Source organism: Clarias gariepinus, chromosome 28, assembly GCF_024256425.1.
Source record: "Clarias gariepinus isolate MV-2021 ecotype Netherlands chromosome 28, CGAR_prim_01v2, whole genome shotgun sequence".
In the NCBI taxonomy this organism is placed as follows: Eukaryota; Metazoa; Chordata; class Actinopteri; order Siluriformes; family Clariidae; genus Clarias; species Clarias gariepinus.
The window spans coordinates 17,243,471-17,256,855 of record NC_071127.1 but is presented as its reverse complement, the minus strand read 5'-3'; the positions used below and the strand labels follow the sequence as shown (position 1 = coordinate 17,256,855).

The window sequence follows — 13,385 nt, the reverse complement described above, 5'->3', positions numbered from 1 at the left end:
TGAGATTCATCACATTAGCGTAGGAAGACGCCAACACCTTATGGTTTTGTCCCTTTGCGTGACGGATCAAACGTGGAAACTACGCATCTTGATTGGTAAAGTAGCACCACTACGGACTGAAAACGAGCTCTAGGAATTGAAGCAAAATTGTTGTATGTAATGAAGTAAGGCACTTTAGTGAGTTAAAAAAAAAAATTATGTTTTCGTATCTGGCAGGTTGTGGCCTTTAGGCTTGTCTTCCTTATATAACTTTGCAAATGCAGCATTTTGCAGTATTTATAAGATTACTTGCCTTATTCAGTTCAGCCGATAGGGAACACCTTTGTTATTAACTTGCGCTAAATTACCACTCCACACTGTGCCACTTCAAAAAATAAAATAAAAAGTGTGTGTGTGTGTGTGTGTGTGTGTGTGTGTGTGTGTGTTTGTGTATAAATATATACACACACATACACACACAGTACTATGCAAAAGTCTTGAGCTCCCTCATTTGTTTATATTTTGCTACCAAAGATCGAGACTGTTTGTATTGTTTTTCTCTCGTTTTCAGTCACTGACCAGTTTCAGAGGAATGTTTAGTTTTTTAATCATTCATGCTTTAAAAAAAATAAAATAAAAATCTCACTTATCCAATAAACCAGCACGAAATGACTGATGATTAGGCCGGTGATTAGTATAGTGGTGATGCTGAATAATGCTGAGTGGTTGAACCAGACGAGAGGGGAAATGAGGCTGCTGGTGAGGTTGTTACATTAATGACCAGCTTTTAATTCATATTTTTAGGCACTTTACGGCCCGTTACATTTATTTATATATATATATTTTAAAAAAGAAAAAATAATAATCTACATCATTTCATTTAATATAATATGAAGAAACGGGGGTGGAGTTGGGGGGGGGGGGGTCAAGACTTTTGCACAGTACTGATGATATTTATGAGAATCAACCAAATCCTTACTTATCTAACCAAAGTAGGCTGAAGTGATCTCTGGAATGTATAGATATTTTGTTGCTTATGTCTTTTTTTTTTTTTTTTTAAGTTTTTTTTCTTTTTTTTTTTTTCTCTTCTCTTCTGCAGAGCATAAAACAAGTTCAGCTCGGCCAGTGATACACTCTTTGACGAATTTTGAAATTAAAAACTAAAACACAAATATTCCTTTGGACACTGGTCAGAGCCCAAATGCTGGTGTGTGTGTGTGTGTGTGTGTGTGTGTGTGTGTGTGTGTGTGTGTGTGTGTGTGTGTGTGTGTGTGTGTGTGTGTGTGTGTGTGAGCAAAAGCTGAAATTTGTGCAACTCCAGGTTTGTCCTGAGGAGACGAGAGCTGTAAAATTTACGAGATGTAAAATGTTTAGACCCTAAAACAAACCAAAAAAAATAATAAAAAACTTTAAGCAGAAACTCATACAGCTATAAGAAAAAAGGAAAAAAAGCTTTGTCGATATTAGGGATCGCTCTCTCCCTTTCTCTCCTACACACACACACACACACACAAACAAACAAAAAAATAAATCTAAGTATTCATTCATTTAACAACATTTCCGCACTGCTTCTTCGTATCACTGACTTGTCCAGTTCTGAAGAAACTTTAGGTGTCCCCAGGTGTCTCCTGCTCCTCTGCCTCATCGTTGGCTGTGTGGAACTCTGCCACATACAGACTTTTATCGATGCTGCTGGGAATAGGCTTGATATCAGTCACAAGCTGGTCCTCGATGGCTTTCAGGTTGAAGCGATCCTCCGCCGTGATCAGGTTAATGGCCAGACCCAGGTGGCCGAACCTCCCTGAAACGGACCCGAGTTTCCATGACGACTTTGACAGCTCCCTAAATACTAGTATATATAACTGATTGATCATTTACAACTCTGTAGAATTTTCTCTCTCTTACCTGAGCGCCCGATGCGATGTAGATACGTCTCCGCGCTCTTCGGGAAGTCGAAGTTGATGACCACGTTCACTGCCTGGATGTCGATGCCTCTCGTAAACAAATCTGTTACCAACATGCGTTCGGTTTAGTTCAGGTTATATAGACTGATACCATTCATGTTCAGTACACAGACATGAATACAAGCAAAGACAACACTTGCTTAGGAAGGAACGCTGATTCAAAATAGCTTTTAAATGGGTTTCTAATACTTCACAGCTATTTAAATCATTCCAACATTGAGTTTAATCATAAACAGGTTTAGGAGATTTATTATAGCGTTATAACAAATATAATTATATAAAATTATACCATAATTATAACAAATTATATATACAACAAATTAGAGTGACAAATTTCTAAACCGACAGAGACAACAACAATCAATAACTGATTCATTATTAGGATAACCAGGGGTCAGGGGTAGCTCAGTGGTTAAGGCATTGGACTACGGTTCGGAAGATCCCAGGTTCAAACCCGCCCCCCCCCCCCCAAGTTGCCACTGTTGGGCCCTTGAGCAAGGCCCTTAACCCTCAACTGCTCAGATGTGTAATGAGATTAAATGTAAGTCGCTCTGGATAAGAGCGTCTGCCAAATGCCCAAATGTAAATAACCAGACAAACATATTCCCTTCAGTTTAAGATTTATTTAAACAGTTCTTACCGGTAAACACAGATTTATCTTGAGCCACCATATTAACACTGACCTTCACATACTTATTTAAAACCTCTTTTCAAATTATCATGTACAAGTAAAATGCTCAGCCCCTCTCTAACACACAGAGATATGTGCTGCTCAGTAACAATGTAGCTTTTTTTGCTTAATTTAATTTTAAGTTAAATGTTAAAGTCTTAAATGTATTCTAAATCAATGTGTTCTGAATTATACATGGACAGACAAACTTACCTGTGCAGACCAGATTTCTGCACAAACCATTTCTAAAGTCGTGGAAAACCCGGTTTCGGTACTCCTGAAAAAAAAATAATAAGGAGAAATTAATATTAAGAAAATTTGGAGCAAAACTGTACAGTATAGTTAAATTCCTTTTCCTTCTACCATCAGTGCTGTTCATTCATAAACACACCTGCATCATCTTGGCATGTATGTAGAAACAGGAGTATCCCAGTTGGGTAATTTTCTTGGCCAGCAGTTCAACCCTCTGAGTCGAGTTGCAAAAGATGATGGACTGATTGATTTGCAGCTGCAGAGATAAAAAGAAAAGCTTCAGACACCTGGACGCACTTTTGTTCACATTTCCAGGCGAAACTAATAAGCGTGTGTGTGTGTGTGTGTGTGTGTGTGTGTGTTTTTACCCTGGAGAAGAGCGTGTTAAGGCAGTGCACCTTCTGCCTCTCAGTAACATAGGCGTAGTACTGCGTGATGCCCTTCAAAGTCAGCTCTTCCATCAGATTGATCTCGTACGGCTTCTTTAAATGCTTCGCCTGGAAAGGCACGTTTAAATCATGACGGATGTACACTGAGCATGACGCGTTGATTTTGTGCAGTTTTTGTTTGTTTGATTTACCATAAATTTTTGCACACTGGTGGGAAAGGTGGCGGAATACAGCAAAATCTGTCTGTTCTTGTCCAGGAAGCTGATGATGTCCTCGATGAGCACCACAAAGTCCTGGGAGAGTAGCTTATCCGCCTTTAAGAGAGACAGAGGCATGATTGGAAGGGGGGGAATAAATTAGATTTTAACTTTAAGGTTTGACTGACTACCATAGATTGAAAAATGTGCTACAAGAAAACGTAACATCACTGAAAAGACGTAAAAATGTTTATTTGCAAACAGTTTTTTTTTCCCCAAATAAAATCAGTCTGACTAAAGATAAATTTTCACTGCAGGGTGAGTCAAAAATTATCCGTACTTACTCTTTAGTGAAAGACATCCATAATTTTTCTACCTCATCTCCTTGCTTTTCAATTCTTGGTCACATTTTAATATCTGTCAAAAAGCTTTTGTCTTCCCTCCTTAAAATTTTTTTTAGTTCATCAGAACCGACTACAACGAGCACTGTTGATTGTTGAACAATTTTCCTGATAATGTTTCGAAACTGGCGCTTGAGATTCCCAGGAAACTGTAAGCATTAATGAGTTTTCCAGCTGCTGGTTGACTTTTGAACTTTTGATTTGGCACAAAAGTCTGCCGTCACTAGTCTGCTCGACAGAAATGATTAAAAATGACTAGTACGCTAGTGTATGTTGTATGTCATCAGCCTTGGACGGGAGTCCGACTCCTTCTTGAGGACTATCGCTTGTGCAACTGTCTTTGAACTTCTCTATACGTTCATACACACACTTTTCTTTATATTGCGAACCAGGTAGACCCTCAGATCACTGCACGATGCTTTTCATTTTGTGCAAATCATAAGTGCGGCATCTGTTTTTGCTCAGACCGCAGTTCAAATGAACTGATGTAACACGTTCTCACCTGCCAAGTGCTTACTGGGGAGACTACAGTAGAATTGAGGGGAAAGAGTTGATGGGACAGTAAGGCCGACAGAGGTTTTAATATAACCGGAGTGCGAATCATTTTTGACTCGCCCTCGTATGCATGCTTTTCTAATGGTTTTTTTTTCCCCCCAAGTGCCATGAGAAAGTTGTAATTCTTGAATAGGAATTTAAAGGAATTTTTTTTTAAACCAGGGATTATTTCATCATTGATGCAAGATTAGTCAGGGCAAGACCCACAGTTACTGAGACATGTTCATAATTTCTTCAACCACGTGGTATGTCATTTTTTGCACTTCCTGTGCACACAAACAGGAGAGGGGATTTTTTTAATCTTATTCCATAATATAGTGCAGACCGCTCTTTACAAACTAATAAATAAGACACTATAGTTAAATCACGTTGTCAGACTCTAACGTCTTTGCTCTTCCCCTTTCCAACCAGGACTAAAAATACTGGATGGTTCACACCCACACAAGACTCGATCCAAAATCTACCACCACAGAATACAGGGTTTAAAGCTTAAGTTCTTTACAAACCTTAGAGACTTTATTAAAATGGTTGCTGCATTTATAATCAAAACAACATTTCTTGCAGCAGGCCACCGCATGCATACTTGTACCCTGACGACTGTCGAGGAATGTTAACAGTCAAATCATTGAAGCATTGTATCATCATCATGAAGCGCAGATTGCGATGACTCACCTCATCCATTACCATAATCTGAACTTTATCCACTTTCGCTACACCCTTCTTGATCAAGTCCAGGATCCTTCCTGGTGTCGCTATGACAACATGCACTACAAGGACACACACACACACACAAAAAAAAGAAAAAAAAAGCACAAAGACAAGGATAGACTGTTACTGGAAGGAGCTTAACGTGGGGTAGTTTACAATTCACCCATGAACATTTTTGGGCTGAAATGCAATAAATTTATTTTTTTTTAAGTAGTTCATAACTTGCAGAAACCACTGCTGCACCCAGAACTGTGAAAAGATTGACTCAAACATTGCGTGTGGGTTCCACATGCCAATGATTTGTATTAATTTGTAACGCCCAGCTGTGCACGGTATGCAGCGTGGGAGTGTTCGTGGTGCCTTGCCGGCTGTATAAGGGCATCCAGGGGCAGCTCTTTATTTATTTATTTGCTTTCTAGTATATACTGGCTATTAAATAGTGCTGGGCCGCCAATGAGCTGCATCACACCCTTACGAGCCACTTGCTTAAGATAAATTAATGTTCACACAAAAAGGATGGCCGCATCAGCATGAACAGTTCACGTTTCTTATAATTACCGATTTCATCCAGGCGCATGATGTCATCTCGTAGGTTCGTTCCGCCCGTGGTGGCCATGACTTTGACTCCGCCAAGATGTTTACTGAGCTGAATGCTAATCTGGCTGACCTGTAGTGCGAGCTCACGAGTGGGCACCATTACTAAGGCTAGAGAGAGAGAGAGATTAGATAAACAATGTTTTATAAACAAAGATAAAAAAAAAAAAACTATTTTCACTTAAAGCCTCTGCATTAATGATTTAACAATAAACCTGCATATTCACACCAGTAAATATAAATATCTTATAATAAGATATCATGACACATGCCGATTTGATTAAAATTACAATATTACATCGGTCCATGACTTTGTTACAATTTTAAAACGTTTAATGTAACCTGTTCCTTATAAAATAAAATTAGTTTTTACTTACAAAAGATACTAACTTCAGACTTCTTGTATTTAATGTTTAACTGAGCAGCACAGATTTCTCGAATTCGCCATAATTATTATTTCTAAACAAACTTCGCAATAATGCACTCCTACCACACGGGTGAAAAAAAAAACTTGAACAATTTAAAGTGTGCCACCTGTAGGATTATAAATAAGTGGCGACATTTTACTGCCTCAAACTCAACTTGACAGCGAGTGTGCGTGATGGAGTGGCTGCAAGGATTATAGCGCACACAATCCTCGACTAACTAGCGCTCGCGGTGCAAGCGTGTAAAATAGAAGGATTGGAGACTAATTCACTAAACAGAGTTTGGAAAAAAGGCAGATCGGAGACAGAATCGAGGACCTGCCGACTCTGATCACTCACTGTCCGATCGACCGGTTCATCTCTTTCATAAACGCAAGATTTATTTATTTATTTTAACCGGTTTTGGAGTCTGTGTGGCGCACAAGAGAATCGCATACTACAATACTACAAAGACATCCGTCAAGGTTTTCTCTGACTTTATTTTATTACCAGACTTGCATACCTTTCTATTAGCTTTTTCATTTTGTATACATTTCTCAGTGACTAAACAAAGTACACTAGACAAGAGTTCTCTCTCTGCGCTTTTCTGTCAAAGCAAAACATAATAATTTAATTCATCTATACATATAGTAAAAACTATAAAGTGGGCATGTCTGTACATTGAATATATTTGTGAAAGAATTTAGGTAATCCTAGAATTTAGGCTATCGGCCCATGAGAGGAGAGGATATGCTACTTTGAAATTTTAAATGGAAAACGCCACACATCAAATAAAAATATGTATGTAAATCATTAGTTCATCTTAAAATTCACCAGATGGCACTGTACATTTTTTAATACGCACTTATGAGTGTGCAATAAAATTCCAAAGTCACAGACATATCTAATACGAAATAAAATCAAATACCTATCTTTGACTTGGCTAACGCAACAGAAATACAAATGTATTTCTTTATTCTCTATTTAAAGGTGTAATAATCAATATTTGTTTGTTCCTATTTTCTGTAATTTAATCTTCATTATTTAATTTTATTTACTATAAAGATATTAAGTACTGTACACAGGAGCTGAGACAGGAAGTGTATCGTGTTCTTACCCTGAATATAGTCTTTCTTCAAGTCTATCCTCTCCAGCATGGGGATAAGATACGCGCCGCTCTTTCCTGTTCCGTTCTTGGCGCGAGCCAGGATGTCACGACCGGAGAGAGCAATAGGGATACTCTCTTCCTGAAAGCAAAAAGTGTACAAACAAAACGTTAATACTGAAATCGCGCCCTCAGACACGTCAAAAAATTAATAAATGAGTATATTCACCTGAACTGGGGAAGGTTTCTCCCACCCCATTTCAAAGATTCCCATGAGTAACTCCCTCTTTAAGCAATAGTCTTCAAACTCGTTCCCCTTTGTGGCGGTCACATCCTGAAAAAAAAATTATTAAACATGCTAGCCAAACTCAACCTTTTTAGGGTCCAGCAAGACCCCACATCTTGTATCTTGAGTAACTTCTGTATGGTATTAATTTCTGAGTATCGTTACACCACTTTAGCTGATATTATATTCCACTTAACGTCGAAGAATGGAGCTTCCCAACGTGCCTAGTGGGCCAGCTCGGGAATTTAGCTTCCAACATCTTTTAACATGATGTTATATTATTAAAATAACTGCAGCACGTTTAGTTAGGACTTACAGACGTTTTCATTCTAGTGTCTTTGGGTGGAAGCTGCAGGCTCTTTTTCCAGTCTTCGCCAAACCTACGGTGGAAAGAACAGATCATGAGGACTAATACAAAAAGGAATTCTCTTATAAAACATACAGATAAACAAACAGATGCACAGTCAAACCTCATCTGAAAACTTTTACTTGAGATAGGACGCACCTGATTCCAGGTCCTTCCTGAGAGTCGGGAGTCAGTTTTTGGACTCCGGTAGAAACTCTTGCAAACGGATTGCCCTGAACGGTGGGTCCCGATTGCGAGCTCAGCCCCCGGAGCTGCCCGTTTGGCTTGCTGAGCCCCATCGTGACAGCACCCACGTTCTCCATCTTTGCAGTTGCCATCAAGTCGTTTCTTTCTTCTTCTTCTTCGTTAAAGTTATCAAAAGTTCAGCTATCCTTGTTGCTTTGTTTTTTCTTTTTTTTTGCTTTTTACAACAACTGGTCTATAAAAAGTCCTAAAACATTTACAAAAAGGTCTAATATAATCTTAGATTGTTTATCATTTACAAAACATTTACATTTATGTACATGTACAGTGCAACTTCTTCAAAGGAGAGTCACTGACGTCACAGGAATAGGTTCAACACAAAAGCTCTTCCAAATGAAGAGAAATAACCATTTATATGGATAAATAGAATACACCTGCTCGGGGTATAGAAAAATTATACACCTGCAGGTTGGAGAAAATGTGAGTGCCGTAATATAAGAGCGGGAAAAAATGCTTCTCTTCTTATCAGGAAGTTCAATATCACTCTTTTTTAATTTTTATTTTTTTTATTTGTATTGTCCTGAAAGTTTTAGGTACTGGATCAAATGACCGTTCCTTCTCAGTTCCACAATTTTTGTCCCCAAGAACAAGCAAGTGTCAATCCTTGGTGATTGTGAGTCGATGCAATATCCAGTTTCTCAATTGTTGTTTTTTTTTTTTTTTCATAAAATGGTCTCTCTGGTTTGTTCAAAATCCATAAAGCAGAACAGCAGCACTTCAGGGAAACGGGCGTCCAAAATCGAAAGACGACTTCACGGTCTCCGTGTACAGCACTCCGGTGTCCAGTTCCTGCTTTTAAAGCATGTACGGAAGAGTCTGTCTTTTTTTTTTCACAGCGTGATCACCCAAGTAGACCTCAACTGAGAAGGGAAAAAAATGTTTTAATAAATAAATAAATGGGAATAAACTATTAAAATTTATGGTTAAATATCATTGGGTAAATTAAGATTAATAAAGGTGTATTATTACTCACAAACCAGTTAAACTACCCATATGACATGACTTAATACAGGTGTTCGAGTCAAAACAAGACTTTATGACATTGACCTCACACTGCCCACTACACCACTTGCACATTACAGGAACTCAGCTGAGAGTTATTGCCGCATCAGCGTTTTAGCCGTGATTCAGACAGGCAGTCTCCGGCATACTGAGAAAACTTTCTCCGAACACTAGTAAAACTCTGGGATAAGTATACCGGAGGATTATAAGGAGAATTTTTTTTTATATTTTTTTTGCATTCTGTTAAATGGAGATGCACAATGAAAAGTTCCAGTTTGACTTAAACAGCGGTTGACTGATTTTCTAGGCACACAACCAACACCCTCACACCAAATCTAAACCAACCTAACAGGGAACTAGCTACATACAATTTTTCCTTGACGTGCTTCTGGAGTACATTGTGCACATTTAAGCCGAGGTTTATCGTTAGTAGGAGTAATCTTACACATCTAAACAAAACATTACTTACTCTGACGGAATGGTCTATAAAGAAGAAATCGGATACTTTCCAGCTTTCCATCATTGAAGAAAAGAATGAGGTCGCATAATCAAAACTGTTTGCAATACATATAAACTGACCAGTTTTTTTTTTTTGTCCAATGACAAACCAGGTTTATGCTGTTAAACTGCTCCAGTATCGCAATGACAACATAAAGACTTCCTGAGGATTTGACTGAACAAAAAAACATGAGTTGGACAGAAGAAATTATCAGAATAATCCAAATAATTTCCCTGAAAGTCATAAAGTATATAATTCCTCAAAATACAAAGTATATGTCCTACCCCAAGAAAGTGTGTGTGTTGGCATTGCAATACTGGAGCAGTTTGTTAGCAGCAAACCTGGCTTGTCATTAAACAAACAAGAGTAGGAAAGGATAAATCATTGGAAGAATCTAAATAATATCCCTAATCGTCATAAAGTATATAATTTCTCAAAATGGTTACTTTTTTTTTTCCACATAAAGATACTATTTATTAAAAAAGGGTGGGGGTTGGGAATGTGGAAAGGATACCGTTATGAATGGTAAGTCTTTTGTGCAGTAATTCACATATCACCAAATTATTTTTATTTATTTTTTCACATTTATAATAGGTAATCAGCCAGGGACCAGAATTTTCTGTTGTTTATTTTGACTGACTATGACCAGTGACTGCCCGATCAGCCTCAGATTTAAACCGTTCACAGAACCTTCCCACTGGCACAACAGAAACGCATTTCTTTAATGGTGTTAAATTATCTAAAAATCGTGCGCATTAAAATCCTCGGATCTGCCTTTTTCTCCAAACCCTGTGAGCGAATTAGTCTCAAAAGCACCCGCGCTTAAACCAGTCTTCAAACACCGCAAGCACCAATTAGATGTGTTCGAAACCTCGCGTTTAGAAGCCGCACGCTCCCGCATGTTCACAGCGACTCACTGTCGAGTTGAGTTTTGAGCCTTTGAGGTGGTAAAACAAGTTTGTTTAAAAATAATAATTATGACAGATGACTGAGAAAAGTGCTGCTCAGTTAAATGTTTAACTCTGGTATTTGGAGTTAGTTTGTATTGTGTAAAATGTTGCATTCAGTTTTTAAATTAAAAAAAATAATGTTATAAGGAACGCACTACAGTTAATTACTCATTAAACTTTTTTTAAAAGGGTTTAAAATTGTAATGATAATAATATTAAATAAATGAATAAAAATCAGGGGACACATTTTGTATCGTATCGCGATATTTATAAAATCGTAGCAGTTATAGAATAATCGTATCGACCCTGAGGTATCGTGATTATATGGTGTTTAGTTCTATTTTTCCTAGTTTAATTTAATTTTTCTATCTTGTTTCTTTTATTCATATTTATTTCTTATTATAAGCTTTAATTCTCCTTTAGGGTCACGGGCAGTCGTATAAGCATTTCACTACATTTCGTACTGTGTATGGCTTCTTTATGTGACAAATAAAATTTGAATTTGTGAGGTTACTTGATTACTATCACTGATATTTATAACTATTTATAATTTAAAGTATTAAAAGTGCTTAAAACAAAGTGATTGAGTGGGTTTTAACTTACTAAGCACGTGTGTATATGTTTACTGAACGAGTGTACAAATGGTTTAATATGAATTTGTTAAACAAACATCATTTATTTTGAATCCAAAGCGTTCGTTAGTGAGTGAAGCGATTCTGTCAGGGAGAATCCTGATCCAGGTTGAGGCTAGTCGGCTAGCAGGAAGCCATTCGCCGCGTAAATGAGAACTTTCAACAATTCAGCTAAGCTAAACACGGTATGTTTAGTCAGGTTAGTGTATATCAACAGAGTTATGAGGTAAAAATAATAATAATAGTAAAAACAACTTATTAAATTCCGGCTCATTTGCTAAAAAAAAAAAAATGTCGCCGGAGCGTTAGCATATTTAGCGTGACGTAACCGAGGAGGTGAAAGAGCTAATGCTATGTTTGTTTATTTGTTTGTTCAGGATAAAAAAGTCTTAACTTTAAACAGTATAAGCCGCACACACTCACCCTCCACTCCCTGTGCTGATGGTTTTTTTTCTGTATAAATCAGATTAAACACGTCAAAAATTATCCTGTTTTCAAAACGGACTGAATGCACTTAAATCCACTCGTCTTTTGTTGTGCTTCTTAACAACATGGTCGACCTCCTCTATACAGAGCAGGAGAAATAAACTACAGCGCCCCCTACAGTCTGGAGGAGTCAAAAACCGTACACAGATCAGCCAAAATATTATGACCACAAAAAAAAAAAAAAAAAAAACATTTTCCTTAACAACCTTTTCTTCATCTTTAATTTGATCTACACTTCTAGCGCTTCTATTGATTCAAAATCTTTCTATTAATTTGGTACATTTTGTACAATTGACTAATATTGAGCCACCAATCAACATTAAATGTTGTCACATCAAACACAATTACAGTTTAAAAGAGCTAAGAGGTTTATCACTGATTACATTAAAGCTTAGTTTTAGCTTTAACCTTTTAAATATGTCTTGAAACTCTTCTTCAGCATCTCGATAAAATGGCGTCTGAAAGTAAATGGGACATATCAGGCAGCAGGTGAAGTTGTGATGAAGTTGATGTGTTGGAAGCAGAAAAAAATGAGCAAGCATAAGGATTTGAGTGATAAGGCCAAATTGTGATGGCTAGAGGACTGAGGGTCAGAGCAACTCCAAAACTGCAGCGCTTGTGGGATGTTCCTGATCTGCAGGGGTCCAGGCCGCCATAAGTGATCCAAAACCAGTGAACTGGCGACAGGGTGGCCATAGCTCACTGGTGCACATGGGTAGTAAAGACTGGCCCGTGTAGTCCGATCCAATAGGAGCGCTAATGTAGATCAAATGCATGAAAAGGTTAATGCTGGTTCTGATAAAGAATGGTGGCAAATGGGGGTGACCTACTCAATATTAGGTAGGTTGTCATAAGGCTTTTATTTGTCAATGCCGTCATATGTGCAGACATACAGAGGAATCAAAATACAGTTTCTCTTCTTTCTCGTCAATGCAATATAGAAACTTTAGATACAATTGTATCTGCACTCTGGCTATAGAATTTACTTTAATAAACCCTTAAAAAGAACAAATAAATAATTTTTCAACATAATCTCCTTTCTCCTGAAAAAGTCAAGACACTTTGTCCATCTGTCAAAAAGCTTTCATATTCTCTTATTTTAAAAAAATATAATTCTTTTAGGCTGAGCTGCGAGCCATTAATGCACTACTGTCTTCACTTCTTCATCAGAAGTGGGGCAGAAGTGTGTCATGCAAGATCACAACTTGGATAGCAGTCTTCTGTAAATGATTGTTGAACCCTTTTTCTGATAATGTTTTTGCCATTTACCTGCACCTAAACAGAAAGCACTGATAAAACACGACGGCCAACAGAAATTTTAAATGGAGTAGAGATAATTTATGAATCACCCTTGTACACCAAAATGTGCTAAATCGTTCATTGTTGAATCGCAAGTGATGCTTAATATTTAATATTATTAATGCTTTGTTGACTTTCCTTTATCAGCTTTAAGAGCAACACATTGCCTAGGGCATAGACTGAAGGAACAGATGGAGGGTCTATCCGGACCCGGCCTACATCTCGAATTACTCACTCACTCTCTATACTGCTTTCTCCTGTATACAGGATTGCAGAAGGCCTGGAGCCTATCTCAGGAGACTTAAAGCAAAAGTCAGGGTACACCCTTGATGGATGCCCAGACCCTATGGCCAATTTGGTGACACCAGTTAGTCTAATCTGCATGTTTTTGGACTGTGGGAGT

The 13,385-nt window shown here is 37.7% G+C and overlaps 1 protein-coding gene across 1 annotated transcript; it reads right to left on the bottom strand.

Moving 5' to 3' along the window:
* Positions 1-419: 419 nt before the first annotated feature.
* LOC128515657 (probable ATP-dependent RNA helicase ddx6) lies at positions 420-11,755 on the bottom strand. Its single transcript, XM_053489756.1, has 13 exons — positions 11,621-11,755; positions 8,010-8,974; positions 7,821-7,884; positions 7,448-7,552; positions 7,231-7,360; positions 5,674-5,820; positions 5,080-5,174; positions 3,446-3,568; positions 3,234-3,362; positions 3,005-3,121; positions 2,827-2,890; positions 1,885-1,986; positions 420-1,780 (listed from the first exon to the last, which is right to left on the bottom strand). The coding sequence occupies exons 2-13, from the start codon at positions 8,186-8,188 to the stop codon at positions 1,587-1,589; spliced, it is 1,449 nt and encodes a 482-aa protein (XP_053345731.1). The 5' UTR covers positions 8,189-8,974; positions 11,621-11,755; the 3' UTR covers positions 420-1,586.
* Between the last annotated feature and the right edge of the window lie 1,630 nt (positions 11,756-13,385).

What these genes read in the sequence shown, in the direction of transcription:
- LOC128515657 (XM_053489756.1), bottom strand. Translation starts at nt 8,188, where the DNA reads ATGGCAACTGCAAAGATGGAGAACGTGGGTGCTGTCACGATGGGGCTC. An exon ending in TACATGCCAAGATGATGCAG is followed by an intron (nt 2,891 to 3,004) that starts GTGTGTTTATGA and finishes TTTTTTTTTCAG; the next exon opens with GAGTACCGAAACCGGGTTTT. An exon ending in ACATCGCATCGGGCGCTCAG is followed by an intron (nt 1,781 to 1,884) that starts GTAAGAGAGAGA and finishes GGTCCGTTTCAG; the next exon opens with GGAGGTTCGGCCACCTGGGT.